The 23,551-nt window shown below is 43.0% G+C and overlaps 1 protein-coding gene across 1 annotated transcript in view; it reads left to right on the plus strand.

Annotated features, from left to right (window-relative positions):
- The window catches only part of LOC142436896 (ninein-like protein), a gene marked incomplete at its 3' end in the record, with an annotated part of 87,753 nt that extends 65,114 nt beyond the window's left edge, over nucleotides 1-22,639 (plus strand). The window contains exons 9-12 of the mRNA XM_075540251.1: nucleotides 7,672-7,745; nucleotides 12,574-12,678; nucleotides 14,691-14,760; nucleotides 22,541-22,639. Coding sequence (XP_075396366.1) covers nucleotides 7,672-7,745; nucleotides 12,574-12,678; nucleotides 14,691-14,760; nucleotides 22,541-22,639 — 348 coding nt within the window. The remainder of the gene's footprint in view (nucleotides 1-7,671; nucleotides 7,746-12,573; nucleotides 12,679-14,690; nucleotides 14,761-22,540) is intronic.
- Nucleotides 22,640-23,551: the final 912 nt, after the last annotated feature.

Below are 23,551 nucleotides of genomic sequence, written 5' to 3' on the forward strand. Positions count from 1 at the left end.
TTATGTGATCTCACAATGACCTCATCAGAGGCATGTCCATCACTCGTAGATGTTCCAAAGCCACCTCCAGAGTTGTGATTAAGATGAGGGGACTTGGTGGTGAGGTTTCAGCATAGGCTAGAGACAGAGAGAGTGAGGGTATGTGACAGTAAATAAAGGAGCTATATTTCCTTTGCCCAGGTCACAGACCAGTCTCTATACAGATTGTCCTCTGAGCTGTAAGCTGGTTGATGTGAAAACTCTTTTAATAAAAGAGATAAATTATATCTAAAACATATTAATGACTCCCTGATATTCAGAGAGAGCTTGAGATTTGTCCCCTTGAGTGTCAGAATTCCTCAGAATAGACCTGTGCCAGCGGCGCCTGCGCAGGACACAGGTCAAGCACTGGAAGCAGTTGGGACCTGTGTGCATAGGCGTGCATATCTGCTTAAAAGTAGATATCTCTGGCTTCAGGATCCTCTTAGTGCTGAGGTTTATGACAAATTCCACCTACAGTGTAGACTGTGTTTGATTAATCTCAGCTCCTTCAAAAGACAAGAACAAGGAGGTAACACAGCTGCCCTAGAGTTTTGTCATAGTCCTGTATAGCCAGGGGTTGGTTCTTGGATCAGTGCCCCCAACTGTGCATCAGCAGACACCGTGGCAAGTCTCTCAGCCCTGCTGCCAAAGCTCTGATACACAGTGGTTTTGTGTGCTAAGTTTTGGCCACTCCCTCACCCCAGGGAGATCTGTGGACACTGACAGGCCACTCCCTCACCCCAGGGAGATCTGTGGACACTGACAGGCCATTCCCTCACCCCAGGGAGATCTGTGGACACTGACCTGTGTATCTTTGGCAGTCGAGCATTTTGCATCCTCCTCCCTCCCAGTTTTGTAGTGCTCTAAAGCTATTTATTTAATAAAATGTAAATGAATTATAGCTAAAAGAGCCAACCTGGGAACCTTAAGTTTTCTCTGAATGTGGGTACAGCGTCTTTGGACCCCAACATAACCTGCTCACCTGCAAATGGCAGATTGGTGTCTTGAAATCCTGTGAGTCAACAGTCAAAGGCCATTAGACTCATTTGGGAAATGTGGGATGGAGCCTGACACAGCCAGCTGCACCACATCCAGAGATGCCAAGGGTGCTGTGACATCCATTTAAGGCATCCTACGTATTCTTCCACACAACAGACAGGTCAGCCATCCCCAGGGAAATGGACACTGTGTCCCCTCAACTACACAGAATTTACGGCCCTCAGCACGAACCACTGACCCAAAACCTGGGAGACAGGGCCCTGAAGTCTTGGGTCTGCTCGAGACTGGGGACTGCGGCACCAGATCACAGACCTAGGCTTCATGCCATCGCTAATGAAACCTAGCAGTTTCACAATGTGGCCTTTTTATGTACTGTCCTCCCATCCCTCTGATGGAAACCATTTTAGAAGCAGCACCAAGGCTCAGTTGACCCTTCCGATGTTTGTCTGCTGCTGAGAGAATAGTAAGAAGCTGGGTTGCAGTAAGCCTAGTGATGTGGACTGTCCAGCCTCACGGACCTCCTGTCAGCCCAGGTGACTGCGCAAGTTGACAGTTCTCAGTTTCCAAGGCAAAGTAATTCTTTCCAGAGGTTCTCATTCAGGTTTTTGTCTTGTCCCTTATGTCAAAGTTTGTCACCATTTTCAGGGTGACAATGAGAGTAGAGGATGACTTTGCCACGTCCCATCCTTGACACTGCAAAATGAAGACTGAGTCATGGCATAAATGCAATTCTGAGTCTCAGACCAGCTCTCTTCCAAGCCCTAGCAACACACGTAGTTCAAAGATGTGCCTTGTGTGCCTGGTGTGCGGAGTGGTGATTCAGGTCGGAAAGCGAGTCCTTGCAGTGCTCTCAAGCACCATTCCTCATTCCACACGTATGGAATGTGCCTGACTGCTTTATTTATTATTATTATTATTGTATTTTAAAATCATTTTGTTGGGACATCTTACAAGTATAACATTCCATAGTTAAATCACATCAAACAGTGTTGTACAGTTGCTACCACAATCCGTTTCAAAACATTTTCTTTTTCTTGAACTCCTTGATATCTGCTCCCCATTTATTCCCTCCTTTGCCCACCATACCCCGCCCCAGGAAACCTTACTTTATTTTTTTCCATATCTTGCACATCCAATATATCCACTCACATACAATTCTGTTGTTCGATCCCATTGAGTGGGGTTATTCAGTCATCAGTGCTCTCAGCTCCCTGTTATCTCCTCCCCCCTTCCCGTACCCTCAGGGAACCGTTACTCCATTTATTGTTTCTGAAGGGTTATCTATCTTAGCTTTCATGTATCAAATGATATTAAATATACGATGAACCTACATCAAATCTGATATGATTAAAGAGGCAAAACAAATAAAAACCATAATCAAAAGGGGAGGGAATATTAAGGAACTAGAGGATAATTATGTAGTTCATCAGTGCTATACCACACCCTGGATTTATCATCCCTTCCTGTGTCCCTTCTGAGCGTGACTGTCCAACTACCAGAGGGGCTGTGATTTCTGGGTCTCTACTACATCCATGCCCCTTCACATCAATTTGGTTGCTTATCTTTTGAACTTCTGATACCATTTCTCCTCAACACCTCATGATCACACAGGCTGGTGTGCTTCCTTGTGGGCTGTTTCTTACCTGCTAGTTGGGCACTTATTTAATTGCAAAGCATCTAAGACCCCATATGCTATTAATAACCAGGCACCATCAGCTTTTTTCAACCACATTTGCTTATGCACCCATTTTGGCTTCAGCAATCATCTGACCAGTTTATCGAGCAACACACAGACTTACTGCCATCAAGTTGATGCCAACTCATAATGACCCTATAGGACATGGGAGACCTGCCCCTGTGGGTTTCTGAGACTGTAACTCTTGATGGTGGTTTCAAACTGCTGACATTTCAGATCACAGTCCAATGCATAAACACCATGCCACCAGAGCTCCTACATATCCTGAAACCCAGCATTATTTGTGTGAGGAGGAGGAGGCCAATTTGAAGTCTTTAGCTAATAAACAGGCCATGAGGTGTGTCTGGCCACCTTCATACACAGTGAGGCTCATTCCCAGGCATCACACTGCCCAGAGGCATGTGTCACCAGGTCACCCCACTTCTTCCATCTCCCCACCTCCTCTATGATCCTGGCATCACCAGGGAATAAACTTGAAGTGAAGTACAAGGGGGCCTTACATTCATGGACAATTCCATTATCTTTTTCTTCCGTGTTCTGGAGGTTTTTTGAAGTCCCTTCACACGATATCACTGCCACTTTGTAGGAACTTGAAGGGTGTGATGGGCTGCAGGAGCCTCCTGAGCAATCTGTTCTGGTGAAAGTGTGAAATGGTTCTAAATGAGTGTTTCCTAACGTGGGCAATGCTGCCCCCTGGGGGGCACTGGAATAATCCGTGGGAGCTGCCAAAGCAAATAACCTACACCCTATCCTGGATTAGGGATGGGCTATTGTATAAAAGTTAATTGCCAGAGGGTTGCTGGGTAACTATTTTTCTGAAAATTGGACAGCTGACCAAATAAGTTTGAGATCCTTTATTCTACATGGATACAACATAGCAGATCACCAGTGATGCGTGCTGTTGTACGCCAGTGCGGCAGGACTCCACCATCACTGCCTTTCCCTTGAAAAAGCACATGTAGAATCTGTGCTTTGTTGTCCCTTGGGAATAGGAAAGCTGTAAGAAACCTGTAATGTCCTCACTGAGCTAAGCTGAGATTTCCTCTTCTTCGCAGGCTTTTTCACATGCGTTACAGCTCCTACTCCAGTGAGCCTCGAAACGGAACTCATGATGGAGCAGGTGAAAGAACGTTACCAAGACGTCAAGAGCCAGCTGGAGACGAAGGTAGGTGTGAGGGGTGCCCGAGGGGGAGCCTGGGGCTTCCTTTTGTGCACAGAGAGCCGTGCTTAGTGCTGACCCTTCTCCAGGCAGCTGCCTTGGATTTCTCTGGTTGGTGAGCGGGGGCACTAAGAAGACAGTTTGAGGGAAATACAAGCAGAAATGACTGTCAGTGCCTGGCCCAAAGTCGCTGGGGGCTGGCATGCTGAGTGCAGCCCTGCCAACTGCTGTGTGGGAATTCACACCACCTACCTCATTCTTAGCATAACTTATCCTTGGCTTTGCCTCTCGTGGGATGTTGCATAGTTTCTCAGCCAGGATTACCCTGGCTGACAAGGTCTTCTCAGATGAAGTTAGCTCCTGCCTCTCCTTAGATGGTGACTAAGAGAATGTCCGCACACAGTTGCCATGTGCCGCGTTCTTTCTACTTTCAGGACTCAGAGAGCCAGCCACCCTGTTTCCACCGGGACCTCTGAGCTCCTGGGTGCAAGTTACTTACCTAAACGGAGCTTGCCAGCCAACGGCCAGACAATATCTTCTCCCACGGGAGGTTATCCAACTGGTCCAGACAAGGCTGTGCCTACATCTTGAGCACTGAGTCTTGGGGATGTCACCGCTGCCTTTTCATCCCTGACTTCTGCAGGCCTCAGCTCCTTGGCATGCCCGACAACCTTGCTGTTTCCATGTCATATTGTCAGGGGCTAATGTTTCTCTTTCCAGGTAAACTACAAGCAGGAAATTGAACTAATGAAGAAAAACTTTGAGAAGGAGAAAAGGGAAATGGAGCTTATGTTCAAAAGTGAAGTCAGCATGCTAGAGAGGCGCTCCATGCACAGTCTCAGGATGCCCTTTGCAGCCTGCAGGGGCAGCTGTGGGAGATAAGGAGTGGGGGCCCACATTGCCCCAAGGAGTTGGCCACCTTAGCTCAGTGGCCAGACGAGAAGCTACGCCTGAGACACCAGCACGGACTACCACAAATCAGGTCTGCTGCCCTGTTTTCTTCTGGGTCCTCCTTCAGTCTGAAGTTCTTCCCAAAAACCCACATTAGATATTTAATTCAGGAAATGCCTCAACTGCAGTGCATGCTAAGTGGGTAGTTTTTCTCTGGCCACAGAGAGGAAGGTAGGAAAAAATAGGGCTTTGTATGAGTTGTTTTAACTTAAATTAGAAATATATATATTAAAACTTAAGTTATGAAGTAATTTAGTTTGTAGACTACTTTTAACACATTCATATTTATTTTCTGCCTCAGACTTCTCTGTAGCAAAGGAACAAAGTAGCAAAGCATCTTCCTTATTTAATGTCATGTTCTAATTTTCCAGTGCACGCGGTAGTATGTGGGCAAATGGAGAAAAAGGCTAAAAGCTCCTTTGCAATAGGGAGGCCAGTTATCTGCGAAGGTAGCTTTTCAAAGCTGTCCTAAGCGAAAGGAGCCCTGCTGGGGCTTTGGGTTAGCATCAGGCTGCTAACTACAAGATTGGTGATTCCAACCTCCCAACTGCTTTGTGAGAGAAAAACAGACTTGCTCCTCCAAGAAGAGGGACCATCTGAGAGCCTCGGCAGCAGTTTGCTCCATCCTGCAGAGCATAGGAGTTAGAATCGGTTTCATGGCAGCGAGTTGCTGTGTCATCACAAAGAAAAGCAATGAAAGATTTCTTTGGAAAACTGAGCGTATCAAGTAGGTTTCACTTAGTGGAATGATAACTGGTTGCTGCCAGCCCATGCCTATTTATCATGACCTCACTCTCCCACAGAGAATCTTGGCCCTCGCCAACTTGGACACCAAGCGGGCTAGAGCCCTGCTGACCAGACCTGCAAAGCCTCCTTGGGAAGCATTCTTAGCTGGGAACATGGCTCGGGTTAGAAGTGGCACTACGATGACCACAGTGGATCAAGCCATCTCCCGTGTCCTGTGACCTGGGGAGGTTGATGATCCCAGAGCCAGTCTGCCTTTCTGTCATGGTGCAAGGAAATTGAGGCAGCTTAAGTATGGGCGGTAAAGAAAATCCTGGACTACTGAATTGTACCCTCTTCTGTACCCTGCCTTTCTGTTCCCCAAAAGATGACCACACAGTGGCCTCAGACCTGGGCGTTGCAATAACACATACTGCCCGCTAGGATGATCCAGAGCTTCCTCCTGAGAATTTTGCTTCATAGTATCTGAACCTGTGAACTGTCTGGTAAAGGGCGGGCTACTGTCCAGAACAACTTATAGACCATTGCCACTATTCCCAAGCCCTTTCAGGCTCTAAGAAGCAGCAAAGGGACATGTCTGGTCCCAGGAGTTTCCTTAACTGGCTGGAAGGCTGCTCCCACCCCCATTCCCACCCCATGTCATGATTGTGAGTCGAGCCATATTGCATGACTCTGATGAGCTGAGTTACTCTTGTTCTCCCAGGCTGACTGCTCTCAGCTGGGCCTCACTCCACCTCAGTGTTATTTTCCTGGGGCTTCTAAAGGCCTCTTTCCTAGATGTTTAAAATACTTTTTAGAGTAATTTCGACTAAAGGTACTTTTTTTTTTTCACTAAACTTTAGGCCAGTACTGCCCAATACAGCTTTCTGTAGTGATAGACATATCTTGTGTTTGCCTGCCCATTACAGGAGCCACTGGCCACATGGGGTCACTGAAAGTGACTGATGTGACCAAGAATCTGAGCTTTGATTTTATTCCATTTTAATCCGTCTAAATGTAAATTTAGTCCCATTTGACAAGTCGTGTCTGCTGCATTATCAACTAGATCCTGTGCATGCACTCTCTGAGCACAGCTGGCACGAGTAGCGAGGAGTTGTGCACTTAGAACGTGCGCTTGGGCAGGCCTTTCTAACCCTGTGATACATGTGACATTCGTGTTTCTGAGCCAGGTCCATGTGAAAGTTTCTGTAGAAAGGGGGCAAAGGCTGAACTGAGCCAGAAACTCCTGTGGATGGAAGCAGCGCACTTGTTACAGCAATGGGACTGTAAAAAGAAAAAGATGCTTCAGAGGCAACTGCAGCTAGTGACAGACATGGGAGCCCAGCTGGACTTGGACAAGGGATAGAGAAGAGAGGCAGAAGGAGATGCTAGCCCAGTGCAAGAAGCAGCAACGCAAGTTGGGTGGGGGGTGGAGGGTGGAGGGTGGCAGGGAGGGCTGATGAGTAAAGAGCAAGCTAAAATTTGCAAAGTGTTTGCACTTGAAAAGTTAGATACCACATATAGGAAGCAATTAAAAGGGCTTTCCCTGGAGGCAGAGGGGCTGAAAGCCTTCTTGAAGGAGGGAAAGGCAACTGCCTCCAGGCCTGTTGAGGTCCACAGAAGTCAGAAAGGAGACGGGACCAGCAGGGTCAGAACGTGGAGAGGCTGAGTTCCTGCGTATGCCAGGGAGGCATCTCACTGCAGATCCTGTCCAGAGCCCGGTCCCGAGAGCAGCCCCACAGCCCAGAGGACCCTCTGCATAGCTCACTATCAGGGCCATCCCATCTTGGTGAATGATATAGAGGTGGCTCCTGCTCCTTTAGAGACATGGGTGATCTATGCTATCCCCTAGAGGGGCAAGGCCCATGTTCCTGGAGAAACCCGTACCTTTGGCTAGCAGCCTTGCTGGTCAGAAGCAAAGATCATCTGAGCAGCAGGAGTCCAAAGCCACAGAGCAGCCCTTACTGGACATGGCTGGACACAAGCTGCCCCTCTAGGAGCCTCTGTGTCTTGGAAGGTGAGCATGGGGTAGGGACCACTAGGACAGGACAGCAGAAATTAGAAGATGCTGTACCGATAACAGAAGGTAGAAACTGTGCTGGAGAGAGAAAAGAATGACATGAAAACCTGGCTCCTACAGCTGGAAGATAAGCTTCTGGCTAGGGAGAAAGAAGCAGACTCGAGAGAGAATAACAGGTTTGCCCTCTATCCATTCTTAAACAAGTGGAACTGAGTCATCTCAGTCCCTGATGACTTGATTGCATAACCCCCTTTCCTCCTAGCAGGCTGGTAGACTCGGCACCAGGAGAATACCACGTAGCCCAGGTGTGCCCAAGCTTACAAGCCCAGTCTGGCCTGTACTCGGGCCGTGGTGTTGCTAGGTGCTGTGTGAATGCGAAAAGAGAAATTTTCCATACAGAAACCCCCAGAACTTCACCAAGAGGACTGCTGTGGCTTAGACTCAGGTTTTCACTATCTCTGTCAGCAGGAAATCTGTGCTTGTCTCACGGGGCCCACGAAAGACTGCCCTGAACCCCATTTCATTCCTTTGGGGTCTCTGAAGGTCTCTGCCTGCCAGCTCCAAGCACCTTCCTTTAGTCCCACTGTGTGTATTTATTGAAAGTGTCCTTGGCGCAGATCTACTGCTTCGTGAATTCTGTGAGAGCCCCAAGAACTGACTGGGACACTCGGATGTTGGCCGCAGAAGCCAATGCCTTCTAGAGAAAGCTGAGCTGAGAGGGAGTTCTTAATTCCACCAGCTGGGCAGGCTGCTTGAAAGGCCACAGGTGGAACTGGCCTTCTCGCTTGAGGACTTTGGCTGGCAAATGCTCTATCTCAAAAGCCTGGGATATAGGAAGGCCTTTCCCAATATTTTCCATAGATGGACCCATGTCCCTGAGTGGCTTAAAACAACACAGATTTAATATCTTACAGTTCTAGACGCTACAGGTCAGAAATAGGTTAAAATTTAGCTAATTTCTTGACAGCTTAGTTGCATGTTAGCTAGAACTGAGAGCTAAATTGTACTCTAATCGAGGTGTCATCAGGGTTGTGCCCCTTCCAAGGGGTTCTAAGGAGAACCCATGTACTTACTTTTTCCACCTTCTAGAAGCCACTCACATTTCTTGACTCGTGGCCTCTTCCACTTTTCAAAGCGTCCAATGGCTGGCTGAATCTAAGGCTGTGCCTCTTCTGCCTCTTTCATTTAAAAGGACCCTAGTCTGTACAATAGGCCCACTAGAATAGTCCAGAATAATCTCATTATCTCACAGTCAGCTGATCAGCAGACTTAATTTCATCTTCAACTGTAATTCCCCTTAGCCATGTAACATAATATTCACAATCGGGAATTAGAACATGAATAATGTTTTACCAACTGCCATCGAGTTAATTCTGACTCATATCCACCCCAAAGGGCAGAGTAAAACTGATCCCTAGGGTTTGTGAGGCTATAAATCTTGATAGAAGCAGAAAGCCCCATCGTTCTCCTTTAGAGCAGTGAGTGGGTGGGTCTTTTAGCTGCTGGCTTTCCAGTTAGCAACCTAGAGTGAAATGCAGATGAATACAATACCAACTGCACCACCATGGCTTCCCAGAACAGTCTTTAGGAGGTCATTAATCTGCCAACCACAGTAGTGATCTGGATGTTTTTTATCTCTGATACATTCATGATCACATATCTTTGGTGTATTTAGGTGTGTATTTTTTAAAATATTCTAATGTTATATGCAATAAAAAAGTGTACTGCTATGATTTTATAAGAAATTGATCAGATCGTTTTACCAGCACCCAAAACAAGAAATAGAACCCTCCTGGATTCCCCACACATAGCCAGTATCCTGACTTCTAACTCCTTAATTTTGCCTGTTTTTGCACTTTATATAAAAGAAGCATACCATCCGTCCTTTATTACCATATGTTGCTTGTGAGATTCTTCCATATTGTTGCTTAGAGCTATAGTTATTTCATTTGCACTTTATTTTTCATTCTCTTGCCTGCATTTTTCTACTGCTATGAAAGTTCTGGGTCAATGCAATATGTTTGTATGGAATGGAATTTTTTAGATTTTAAGATATAATAATGTTTACCTTTTTATTGACATAAGAAACAATGTGTCTTGTGCAAAACTCAACTACAACTCTTTTTTTAATGAAGTTTTTATTGTGAATTAAGGTTTACAGAGCAGATCATACTTTAACACTCTGCAATTCATACATATTTTGATGCCATTCATTCATTCCAGTCCCCTTAATATGCCCTCCCTTAGTCCACGACTTCCCTGTTTTCTGTGTCCTTTTCTCCTCCCTTCCTAGCCTTCTGTCTTTGGGTGAATGCTCCCCATCTCATTTTAACGGTTGACTTTTCTAACACAGTAGTGAGTTGAAGTCCAGACCCAAGGGAGCACGGTCTTAGGGGCCCTACCAGACGCTGTCTGACCAGTAAGCCTGGTTTCTTTTAGGATTTTGATTGACAGGTTCTTCTTCTCTTTCCAGGACTCTCTAGTGTGATTTTATGCAGAGCTGGTGGTGGTGGCGCCAGGTATCACCCCGTTCTTCTGGGCCCAGGATTGTGGAGACCGGTGTTCTCACTGTCCCTTCAACTAAGTGTTTTCCCTGTGTCTGTTTAACTGCCACCCCGCTGCTCTGCCCTGGACAGGGAGAGATCAGTCCTTGCACCCTAGACGGCTGCTCAGAGACCTTTAAGACCGCTGCTACTTACCAGATTAGAATGTAGAGCACTGTCTTTGTGAACTATGATATGCTAATGGATCATTTTGTCCCCTGCAGCTATTGTGATACCACTCCCCCAAAGCCCAGTACCTTATTCCTTCAGAGTATCTGCTTATATTTAAGAAGTTGTCATAATTTTGTCCTCTGTTCGCCCCACCACATTCATGGATATATTTGCAGTAAAAGTAAATATACAAATACTCTCTTTTAAACACACACACACACACACATATATGTGTTTGTAAAAGTCTCCTATCTGTTCAGCCTGTGTGTATGTCCAAGTACTCACTTGTAGATTCCCCAATCCCCCACTGTTGTAGGACTTTGAATCTAACAGTGTTTGCGTCTGTAGTTTCTCACTCTTGCAAACTACCGGTGTACTCGCCTGCCTGCCTCCATCGTTTCTCCTGTGTGTTGCATTCCCCTCCGCCCAGGCTATCACTTGCCTGTGTTCTAGCCGCACCTCCCCCCCCCTCCTTTCCATCCTCTGCAACCATCAAAGAATGTTTTTATTTCCATAAGAAAACTTACTGTTGATTTTTATAGTGGTGGTCTCATACGATATCTGTCCTTTTTGTTTTTGACTAATTCCACTCGGCGTACTGTCCTCCGTGTCCATCCCTCTGTGAGGGCTTTGCAGGTGCATCGTTATTCTTCAACGTTGCATAGCATTTCATTGTGTGTTTATTGCACCCAAGTTTGTTCATCCATTCTTCCACTGCAGGGCATTTAGATTGTTCCTGTTTTTTGCTATTGTGAATAATGCTATGATGAACATGGGTCTGTATCTATTTATTTGTGTCATAGTTTTTATTTCTCGAAGACACATACCAAGTAGAGGGATTGATGTGTCATGGTATTTCTCTTCCCAACTTTCTCAGGGTGCACCATACTGCCTGGCACAGTGGCTGCACCATTTCCCAGTTCCTCCGGCAGTGTATGAAAGTGCCAGTCTTTCCACACCCTCACCATCATTTGTTGTTATCTGTTGTTGTTTTTTTTAACCTTCCAGTTAATTTGGGGGGTGAGGTCGTATCTCATTTTGATGTGTATTTCTCTAATGGCTAATGATTAAGAGCATTTCTTCATATATTTTTGCCCCCCTGAATGTCTTCTTTGGTGAAGGATCTGTTCACATCCTTTGACCATTTTTTAAATTAGATTGCCTATCTCTTTCTGTTGAGATACTCAATTTTCTGTAAATTTTAGAGATGAGTCTCTTGTCCAGTATGTCATTGTCCAATATGAAATTCCACAGCCTTTAGCTTCTCTTTTAACTCTTGGTGGAATCTCTTGACACACACAATTGTCTACGTTTTCGGAGCCCCTAGTCATCCATTGTCTTCTGCTCTGAGTGTGTTCTCCATTACTTCTGTGAGGGCAGTTACATACTTGGCTTCACATAGTCTCTTAATTGTTCAGCAGATAGGATGAGCAATCTTCAGTGTATCTGCGCTCCAAGCAGCCAAAAGTAGAATTACACCTCCACCTAACACAGTGTACACACCTAGAATCAATCTGTTTCCCATACTAGAGCCAGGGTGACCATTTCAAATTTCATGTCCCATTTATTTGACAGCCCTACTCTAAACCCTTTGCTGCTTTTAAAGTTCCCATGACTTCTTTTTCTCTATTTTTCCCTTAGTGCCCCATGAGATCAAATGAAGTCAGATGAGACATACTTGTGCTTGATACTAGAACATAATGCATAAGATAAGCATGGCAAGGTTATATAGTACCTTGATTACTTAGATTGGGAAAATTAGAATCTAACAAGATGCCAGACAAAGACGTAGTTGGGGGGATAAATATCGACATGTGTTCAGGACAGAAAGTATGGGTTCAAAGCTCATTAGGGATTTTTTTGTTGGTAAAAATACTTGCCTGTTATAAATCACTTGTGTTGTCTTGGCAGAGATTCTTTAAGAATTGTTTGTCAGGAAATAATGTGGCCCAGGGTAGCCTTGGTCATGGAGTAGATAGTGACACCTGCCTTTCTCTGCTGAGGTATTCACTGTGCATCAGGCCGCTCCATAAATCAATATGTGTTTCTTCCTCAGTTTTTCCTTCCAGTGATGACCTTGGAGTATAGCAGGTGACAGTCTCACTAAAGAGGAAAATGTGTGCATATATTTTAAGCTCTGGTCATTCTTGTTTCTTAGATCCCTGCCGGGATTCACTAGCAGGGAATAGCTTTTGGAATGCCCCAAGGTCTCACATTCAGTATTACGCATTGATACCAACCATGGGCACATGGTTCCCAACTTACTTCTGATTGTCAATTGTGCTTGCAGAGCCGAGCTACAGAGGCTTTCTGAAGAAAACACATCGTTGACAAATGAATTGGGAAGGATTCAGCAAGAACTTAAAGTTGCAGAAAGAACAAATGATGTACAGAGGTAAAGGCTTGTCCAGGTTCAACTTAGGACCTTTGAGCTTGTGACCCAGTTTTCACATAGCAGAATGAGTGGTTTCCTCTCAGTAAAGTGAGTGTAGAAGTTACTGAGATAGAAAGTGGGGCGTATTCTCAAATCAACCTCACTTTCCAGAAAGCCAAGAGTGGATGAACCTAATTGGTCTCTGACCATGACATGACACATATGTAAAGGGCCCTGGCCTACCTCCACATGCAGGCAGCCCCTCTCATACCTGAATGCCTGGTCTCAGACGTAAAAGGTAGAACACGTATGTATGTGGCAGCATTGACCACCCCACAGTGAGCAGCTGCTACACCCATCCTTCTTACCTCTGCCATCGTGGCATACCACCTTATTCCCTGTATGAAAGTACTCCGCATCACACCTGATGGTGAGGACAGGTGGACATAGTTTAGTACAGTGAAATGATCCTAGGGCCTTCCTAGACAAATACAATATCTATGTTCATGACTCAGTAATAATTTCAGGTGGACTTTTCACCACGGTTTATATTTGTATGTAGATATCGGCATTAGGGGTAGGTCTGGGCCCTAGGACACTGAGGCAGGAACAAGGGACAGGGAGTGGAGTGCTAACACTGGTCAGTGAGTTTTCACTGCTGTAGCCATATCCAAGGGCAGTCTGCCTTTTGATTTTTCTTCCAAATAAGAAGTTCAAGATAAAGTCAACTCTGACCTGCTGCGAGCATGGAGCATAGTTGATGGAGTAGCCATGACGGTCAGAATATGGATGGCAGGGGAAGGTACCAGCGGGGATTTGCATCATTACAGTTCTGAAATCCAGGAGGTCTTCCCTTGAAACCATTTTCTCCTAAGTTTACTACCAGACTCCATTCCCAGCAGATCGCAGTGAGGGTAAGATGGTTTGTGTTTGTGTTGCTGGGTGGCTAGTTCCATACTTTGCTAAATCCGTAGTAATTTGCTTGACTAAGGATTGCCACGGAGAATGCTCCTTTTGTACAATCTGGCAAAATCTTGCAAGCGAAAACTAAACCCACTCTCATTGAGTCTGTAGAGGGTTTCTAAGACTGAATCGTTAAGGGGTGTGGGAGGCTATACCATTGACCTTGGCAGTTACCAGCACAAACCAAGGTGACACCTGGCTTTGGTTTCACCCTCCCTGCTGAAAATTTTCATTTCCGCCTCAAAAAGAGTCACCTGACGAATCCCATCTGACCCTAGACCAAGGATGGGACCAGCCTTGTTCGCATGTAAAATGCATTGGAAAGGGGATTATTGGAGATGCAGTTAGTTTAAAATTTGGCACCTTGTCTTTTGATCTCTCTTAAGTTCCATTTTTAATTTGTTCCAGTTTTTAATACTTTCTGCTTTCTTTTCTAAATGTTCTTGTCTGTTTTACTTTGTTATTGTTAGTTGTTTCTGTTGTTTTTAAAGTATGTTTTCCTATAGATGAAGTCCAGAATAGGTGCATCTATACAGACCCTAACTGGATTACTGGTTCTTTGGGAGTTTCACACAGTTGGTTAGAAGGAAATGGAAAGCTAATAACGACGAGTACAAGAATGAAGAAAATGTTCCAAAACTGATTGTGGTGATGATTATACAATCTTGATATGATTGAACTATTGAATTGTATATATGTGAATTATGTATCAATAGAACTTTTTTAAAAATTAAAGAATCGCCTGAGAACTTTGCTAAAATATTGATTGTGATTCAGTATATTTAGGTCAAAAATTCAAATTATCAACAGGGGTTGGAACTGGAATGAATCGGTTTGAAGTCCTAAGGGTAAACTTTCCTAAATTCTTCTGGCTTTAGGAGCTTGGGATCAAGATTGAACCATCACCACTATTATCAATCATAGCAGTAGCAGTAGTGTAGAGGGATCTGGGCCGTAGAATATGAGGGGAGGTAGGGGTGGGCCTTTTTGTCCAAGCCATGGTGGACTGTTACTAGAAGAAGAAAACACATTAATTGGCAATGATATTGTTAATTTTGCTTTTTCAACAGGAAAGAAATTGATATTTTAAAGAAAGAGAAATATCAGGCCTGCCTTGAAATGGAAATGATCAACAGTCAGGTTTAGTATTACCACCTGATGTGAAGCTAATGAACTTTTCTTTCTCTCTTTCTTTCTTTCTTTAAAAACTATTTTCGAATATTATAGAGGACTTTGTTCCTCAACGATTTCAGAATGCAGTAACTACCTCCCTTGTCAAAAATCAGAAAGTTCGTGTGGATACATTACTGCCGTCAGGGACACCCCATTTTGGTGCTGCCAGCCATCCTGATAATTCTTAGAATCACATGTGGCATTTATATCATGTCTTCTTGTCTCTTTCTCTCGGTTTATTCTTTATTTTGGAGACCATGGCACTTTTGAATATTACATGCAATTGTTTTGTTCCGTGTCTTGAAGTTTGGGTTTGTCTAGTCATTGATAATAATTAGATTGAGATGAGGCTTCTTTGGCAGAAGTACAAGAGTAAGAGTTGTGCAGTCATCAGCACCATCAATGTCAGAACTCTTCCTTCTTCCACTCATTGTTAGCTTCCCACTTCCCGCAACCTTCCTGCCATGCCCCTAGCCAACTATCACTCCAGTTACTGTCTCTAGAGATTTACATAGCCTGGATTTCATACACAAAAAATCACACAAAGCACAAACAATGACAAAGCAAAACAGAGAAAAACCTCAACCAAAAGAAAATATAAAATGTTAGAAACTGCCACCAGTTAGAACCTCCTTGGGAATTCAGCCAGTCTCAGCCAGAATCTTAACAGTGAGACACACTTTCACATAAACTAACAAGTACTAGCAGACCCCTTAAAATCCCCTTTTTTAATTTATCAGAAAACCACTATAACCAGAACACCACTTATGATTATTTCTGTCACCTAAATCCTACTCATGTATTCCTATCTCCTATTCCTTCTACCCAGTCAGCTCTATCATTTCTTCCTCATCTCAACAGAATACAATTTCCAGCCCCTATCTGAACTTTCTCCACTAACCCAAAGAGCAAGTCCTGCCCCTCCCTCCTCCACCTACTCACACACAATCCAGAACCTTACATACCATCTACAGTTGGATCACTATGCCATGCAAACAACAGTCAGCAGTAGTAACCACAAAAAATCAAGATAAACAAAAGTCAACAACTGAAGATTACGCAACTTCATTGGAATACACAGAAAGTGAAGACCTTAAATTACCAGAAAGAGAATACAGGTGAATGATGTTTGTGACCATACAAGAGATTTGGGGATCAATTCTGAAAAAAGGAAGAAAGTGTGATACTAAAAACCTCACACCCCAAAGAAACCGAGAAACAAAACAATGAGATAACAGAATTAAAAAACATTGTATGAGAACTGAGCAATACCGGTGTTCATCGCAGCACAGTTTACAATTGCAAGGAGTTGGAAACAACCCAAATTTCCATCAACAGATGAATGGATTAAAAACCTATGGTACAGATGTGCTTTACATAATTGATGTATGTATGGATTGTGCTAAGAGTTGTATGAGCCTCTAATAAAATGATTTAAATAAAAACTATGGTACATACATACACTGGAGTACTACACATCACTGAAAAGCAGTGATGAATGCATGAAGCACCTTGCCACATGGGAAAAACTGGAGAAAATGATGCTAAACAAAGTAAGCCAAGCACAAAACACAAATACAACATGAGTCCGCTGAGGTAAACTTAAAAAAAATGCAAAAGGGACATAAGGAAAAAGCTACTGTATACAAACATTCCTGGGGTGGTAGTATGGCAGGGGCCAGACCAAATCCAGGGATACATATGTTAGACAATTAAAAAGGTTGGGGGGGGGAAGAAAATGAAATAAATGGGTAGCTGGGGAACAGGGAACTAACCCATCCAAAGGGAGGGTCTTGTTCATATCGTCGCCGGGAAAGAAGGACCAGACTTCTACCCCATGCTCCAAGATGTGAATGCAACATACTGGCATGAAGCAAGGAACCAGTAGAGAGGTCTGAGGGGTTGGCCCCAATCCCAACTACATGGACAGCAGCCCTTGCCCCCAGAAGAAAGTACTTCAGAGGATAGCATTGAAGCTACAGCTCCGAGAGAGGGACATGTCTGATCAGAGTAAATCGAAGCAAATGAAGGGGGAGGAAGAGAGACTGGAGCACATCCTGGCCCACCAAGCCTTAAGGACAATATCCCCACTAAGAACAGCCAATGCACAGAGAGGACCATATGGCTGGTCCCACTATGAGACAGGACATCCCCCACTGACCCATAGCCCTATAGGGGACAACACTGGAGACACAGTGTGGGAATTAGACCGATCTGACCCCACCACACTGAGGCAAAACATGAAGGGCATGCAACAGAACAGCAAGGGAAGCAGAGCAAGGAAGTCCCGAGGCATTATCAAAAATAGACTTTGGGTTCAGAGCATGGCACCCCATCAGGCTCAATCAGCAAACACTCGCAAATGTCAACAAACAGACCTTGAACTATTGACAGGCTTTTCTTTTTTTGTCATTTGTTTTTTGGTGGTGTTGTTTTATTTTCTTTTGTTGCTTTGTTTTGTTCTGTCTTGTTTTTGTGTATATTATTATCTCTGCAGGTCTATCTAGATAAAATAGGTGGGATAAACAATCTGGAGGAGAAAACAATGGGACTGACAGTTCCAGGGGGACAAGAGAGAGGGGAAGGTTGGGGAAAAGAAGTGGTTAACAAACCAAGGGACAAGAGAACAACAAGTGATCCAAAATCAGTGGTGAGGAGCGTGTAAGAGGCCTGGTAGGGCTTGATCATGGGTAATGTAACCGAGAGGAATTACTGAAACCCTAATGAAGGCTGAACATGAACAAGAGCAAAATAAAAGGAAATAGAGGAAAGAACTGCAAGGCACATAGCATTTATAGAGCTCTAAATGTAGGCATGTACATATGTAAATATATTTATATATGATGATGGAGAAATAGAACTATGCATATATTTATAGGTTTAGTATTAAAGTAGCAGATGGACATTTGGCCCCTACTCAAGTACTCTCTCAATGTAAGAACACTTGTTCTATTAAACTGGCATTCCATGATGCTCACCTTCCAGACACAATCACTGAAGGCAAATGTGGTGAAGAAAGTCAATGTTGTCGGCTATCAAAAGATATAGCATCTAGAGTCTTAAAGGTTTGAAGGTAAACAAGTGGCCTTCTAGGCCAACCAAAGCCCACATGGAAGAAGCACACCAGCCTGTGTGATCATGAAGTGTCAAAGGGATCAGGTATCAGGCATCAAAGAACAAAAAATAATATCATTGTGAATGAGGGGAGTGCAGATTGGGGACCCAAAGCCCATCTGTAGGCAACTGGACACCCCCTTACAGAAGGGTCACGGGGAGGAGATGGGCCAGTCAGGGTGCAGTGTAGCAATGATGAACATACAACTTTCCTCTATTTCTTAAATGTTTCCTCCCCACCACTATCATGATCCCAATTCTATCTTACAAATCTGGCTAGACCGGAGGATGTACACTGGTACAGATAGGAACTGAAAACACAGGGAATCCAGGATAGATGAACCCTTCAGGACCAGTGGTGGGAGTGGCAATACTGGGAGTGTAGATGGAAGGTGGGGGTAGAAAGAGAGAACCAATTACAATGATCTACATATAACCCCCTCCCTGGGGGATGTACAACTGAAAAGTGGGTGAAGAGAGACGTTGAACAGTGTAAGACATGACTAATAATAATTTATAAATTATTAAGTGTTCATGAGAAAGGGGGGCAGGGAGGGAGGGTAAAAAATGAGCTCATACCAAGGACTCAAGTAGAAAGCAATGTTTTGAGAATGATGAGGGCAACAAATGTACAAATGTGCTGACACAATGGATGTATGAATGGATTGTGATAAAAGTAGTATGAGCCCCCAATAAAATAATTACCCCCAAAAAAGAACTGAACAATAGAATGGAAGAAAATGAAAATTGAATCTATGAACTTGAAGACAACCATGCAGACTTCAGCAAATGAGAGAAACAAACAAAAGAGTAAAATAATCTGAAGTAAACCTGAGGATGATGTGAGAAACCATGAACAGAAGTAATGAATGTCTTGTTTGGAATACTGGAACAGGAAGAAACAAACAAATCTACATATAAATTAGTAAGAGAATTTGTGGAGGAAATTTTCCCCAGTACTATAAAGGAGGAGATAATAACCATTCAGGAGACAGAGAGAACTCCAAGGAGGTTAGACCCGGGGGGTGGGGGTAGGGGACATGTATAGGAGGGCATCAGGACATATGATAGTCAAAATATTCAACTTCAAGGAAAAGGAGAGAATCTTGAGAGCAGCTAGAGAGGGAAAAAGTCACCTTCAGAGGTAATCAGATTGGAATAAGCTCAGAGCTCTCAGCAGAAAATATGCAGGAAATAAGAAAATGGAGCAACATAGATCAAACTTTCAAAGTAAAAACCTGCCAACCAAAATCCTGTATCCAGCAAAGCGATATATCACATATAAAGAAGAAATAAAGGTATTCCCAAACAAGGAAATAGAGAATTCATAAAAACAAAACCAGCATTGCCGAAAACACTAACCATATCTCTATGGTCAGAAAATCAACAGCACAAAAACATTATGAGATCGCCACAGTCCGTGCTTCTTTCCAGAAGTCAACACACTAAAACAACACCCAAAACAGTAGATCTAGACGGGAAACAAGGACATGAATAGATTCCTCCCTCCCAAACACAGATAATACAATATGATAGTAACTCACCTGCATTTGGAATTAATACCAATGAAAATCAATGGGCTAAATACCCCAGTCAAAAGACAGAGTAGGAGACTGGATTAGGAAACAAGATCCATCAATCTGCTGCCTTCAAGAAACACACCTCAAACTCACAGACAAAAACAGACTGAGAGTCAAAAGATGGAGAAAAAATTACTAAACCAATGACAATGAAAGGAAGACCTCACACAAATAGAAAACTACAAGCCAATATCTCTCATGAACATAGATTCTCAACAAAATCCTGGCCAGTAGAATTCAACAACATATCAAAATAATAATAATACTTCATGCCCAAATGGGATTCATACCACCATATAAACAAAATATAGAAGAACCAGATGATCATATTGATGGATGTAGTAAAAGCATTTGACAATATCCAACACCCATTCCTAATAAAAACAATAATTAAATATAAGGAAATTCTTCAATATACTAAAGTCCATGTCTTAATATCCAACAGCCAGTATCATACTGGATGGAGAAAAGCTGAAATCATTGCAATTGAAAATGGGAACCAGACAAAGATGCCCATTATCCCCACTTTTATTCAGCATTGTGCTAGATCCTAGCCAGAATCAAAAGGCAACAAGAGATTAAGGGAGTGCAATTGGGCAAAGAGAAATTAAGCTCTAGTTATTTGCAGATGGTATGATTTTATAGAGAGAGAAAAACCCAAGGTCTCCACAAAACCCTGTTGGAAATAATTGGAGCTTGTTTCAAATAAGCACCCATCTAAGTGAGATGTCAGTAAACTCACCTGGAAGAAGCACACGATCATCGATGATCCAAGGATTATCAATTATATAAACCAGATCTGAAGAAGGGCGTGCTGTCAGAGCTGAAATTTGTGAAATTCTGGTGTTCACAAAGCTATGGCTGACAGTGGGAGCCCAAAATACATGTTCAGGTTCTCCACAGGGAATAAGCCTCCAGTGGCCCCCCTCTGACTATCACTGAGGGATAGGAATAACCTGGTTATCAGGCAGCTGGTATTGGAAAGACGATTATAGTAAATTAAAATGATAAATAGGGCTTGAATGGTTAAAATCTTGTTATTTGAGCTCCCTTTAGATACACTTTGACTTTTATCTAGTTTTTAATATTTTCTGGGTTTTGCTGTTGTTTTCTAGATTAGGTCTTATCTCTGCTGTATTTTGTTATTTTGGTACCTTTCTTGATTCTCTGTTATGTATCTTTCTGTGTTTGGGGGTTTATCAAACCCAGATTGGGTGAATCTGTAGAGGTAATAACTGGAGTAAGAGTTCTTGGGGTGTATTGATGGGGAGGAAAGAGGTAATGGGGAGCTGATATCACGTAGTATGAAAAGGAAGAAATTGATTATATGCAGTAATTGCACAACGCTGCTTGATCTGATAGAGCTATTGGTATGATGTCTGGATTATGCCCTAATAAAATGATCTGGGAAAAACATAAATTTTAAAAAATCAATTTTCATTTACATCAGGGCTATCACATTTTTAACAAAACTCAAGTGAATATTCCCAAATTAATTAAGTTTTCCCACAAGTTTACAGGAATGCTGCTGCTCCACATAACACAATACTTTTTAGCGTTTTAATGAAGGTCGGGAAGACCTCAAAGATGAATTCAAGGCAAGTCACCTCAGAAGGCTTTGGAGACTCTCTTTCTGGGTTTCAAAGGAATCCTCTTTATATTTTCTCAAGGATGATCACAGAGACTTCTCAGGAAGACATCTGAAGAGAATGGAAAGCTGCGCTGGGAAGGAGGAAGAAGGACAGGAAAATGTACCACGGCGTGTGTTCTGTTACGGCGCCATACCTGCTCCTCCTGGAGGGTAGCAAGGACTGTCTGACGAGCTCCTCATTGGGAACGACCCATCCACCTGACGCAGCCTTATCTGCCTTCCACACTGCTCTGTGTTCCCAAGCTCAGAGGACATTTAAAACGAACATGATTTGCATCCCTTGAACATGACAAAACTCCCATTTGACATGACATAAATTGAAGAGTGAGAATTCTTTGGGAAATGAATAGAAAGATGAAAACACTTCAGAAGCATATAGGCATAGATAAAGATATGACATGAAACAGTAGTTCATATTTTGATAGTTTTGTTTAATTAAGGTTTCTTTTTTTAATCATTTTATTGGGGGCTCATACAACTTATCACATTCCATACATACATTCATTGTGTCAAGCACATTCATACATATGTTTCCATAATCATTTTTAACAAGTTTCTATTATAAAATGCTTTTATACTTACCCTTGTGTGTGCGTATTAAACCTACAAGATAAAAATGATATGATTCTGCTCATTGCTGAACCATAGGTATTCACACCAACGTGGGAATACCTTGGAACTGTGGTTGATCTCTCCCCTGAAAACTAATTGTTGTGAGAAAAAAAGAAAGGCAATCCAACAAAAATTTAATTTGATTCTTTTAAATTGTAATTTATTGAAAGATGCTCCTGACCAGTGGTTGACAGTAACTGAAATCTCTATGGTGAAAAACTGAGAAATTTTCTAGCAACTGTTGGAACACACGGCCATTTGTGTATACACCAAGAGGACATCTGTCAGACACTCTAATTTCCTGGCCCAGTGGTACTGAGAATATCAACAACTTACTGCCAGATAGATTTGGATATCAGGGACAGGTCAGAGGTCCTTTTGAAGAGATTCATATGCTTTAAGTTTCTTCCTCCCCCCCCCCCTTAACACGATGTTTTAAATAACTTAGATAAAAGTGGGAGGCCTTCAGAACAGTGGTTTAAATGTTCTTAATGGTCTAGATGTATTCTCACTTCTTCTCAGGAATAAAGCAGAGTTCTCAACTTCAGCATCATTGCTGTGTGAGACTGGATAAGTCTGTATAGGGGCTGTCCTATACACTGTAGGATATTTAGTAGCATTTCTACATGTCAGTAGCCACCCCTACCTACCCCAATTATGACCATGAAAAATGCCTCCAGATGTTGCCACGTCCCACAGTGAGACAAAATTACCCCTCATTAACCACTGAAAGGATCTGCTGGGGCTTCGTTTTTGTTTTCAATCATTGTTTTACCCTTTTTTGCTCTAGAGTCAGAAATACAAGGATCAGTTATCTCAGCTCAACCATAGGATCCTTCACCTGGGTGAGGAGGCCTTTGTCCAGAAGGCTCAAAATGAGAAAAATCAAGTACCCGTTCAGTTGCTGACACTGAAGATGGATCGGGCTGGTCACCAGGTGAAAGAGCAGGTGAGTGGGCAGTGCAGAGTGGGAATATGAGAGCAACAACTTAAAGATATGGAGACATACACTGCCCCACACATAGCCAGGAAGCCTGGGGGAAAAGAACATGGAATATCATAGTTTTTTATAAATCTGCTTTATTTAGAAGAGTAGCATAAAGGAATTAAATCTTAAAAAGAGAGTGAATTCCTACAACCTTTCTGAAAAGACAAGTTGAAAATATAGATAGCAAGAGCCTCAAGAATCTCATTATAAGAAGTGAAACTTCACTGTTTGCAAATAATATGATTTTATATATTGAGAATCCTAAAGGGTCCACAAGAGACTAGCTGGAAGTCATAGAGGAGTTTAGTAGAGTAGCAGTATACAAGAGTAACAATTGACTTCTTCTATACCAGGGATGGGGGTACAGAAAAAGATACCAAGGAATCAGTATCCTTTGCAAAAGCTGAAATACCTGGGAATAAACTTAACCAAAAACCAAGACTTGTACGAAGAAAACTATAGAACATTACTATAAGAAGCCAACCGGGATCTACACAAATGGAAGCATATTCCGTGTTTGTGGATCAGAAGACTCAGTATTGTGAGAATGTTGATACTATCTAAAACAATCTACAAATAAAATGCATTGCCGATCCAAATTCTAACATCATTCTTCAAAGAAATGGAAACACTGATTATTAACTCCATATAAAAAGGGAAGAAACCCAGGATAAGCAAAGAACTCCCCAAGAAAAAGAACAAAGCAGGTGATCTCACATTACTTGACCCCAAAACCTACTTATACAGCCACAGTTGTCAAAACAGTCTGATACTGGTATACTGATACATGCTCCCTGTCACTAGCCACCCAGG

This window comes from Tenrec ecaudatus, unplaced genomic scaffold (assembly GCF_050624435.1).
Source record: "Tenrec ecaudatus isolate mTenEca1 unplaced genomic scaffold, mTenEca1.hap1 Scaffold_774, whole genome shotgun sequence".
NCBI lineage: Eukaryota > Metazoa > Chordata > Mammalia > Afrosoricida > Tenrecidae > Tenrec > Tenrec ecaudatus.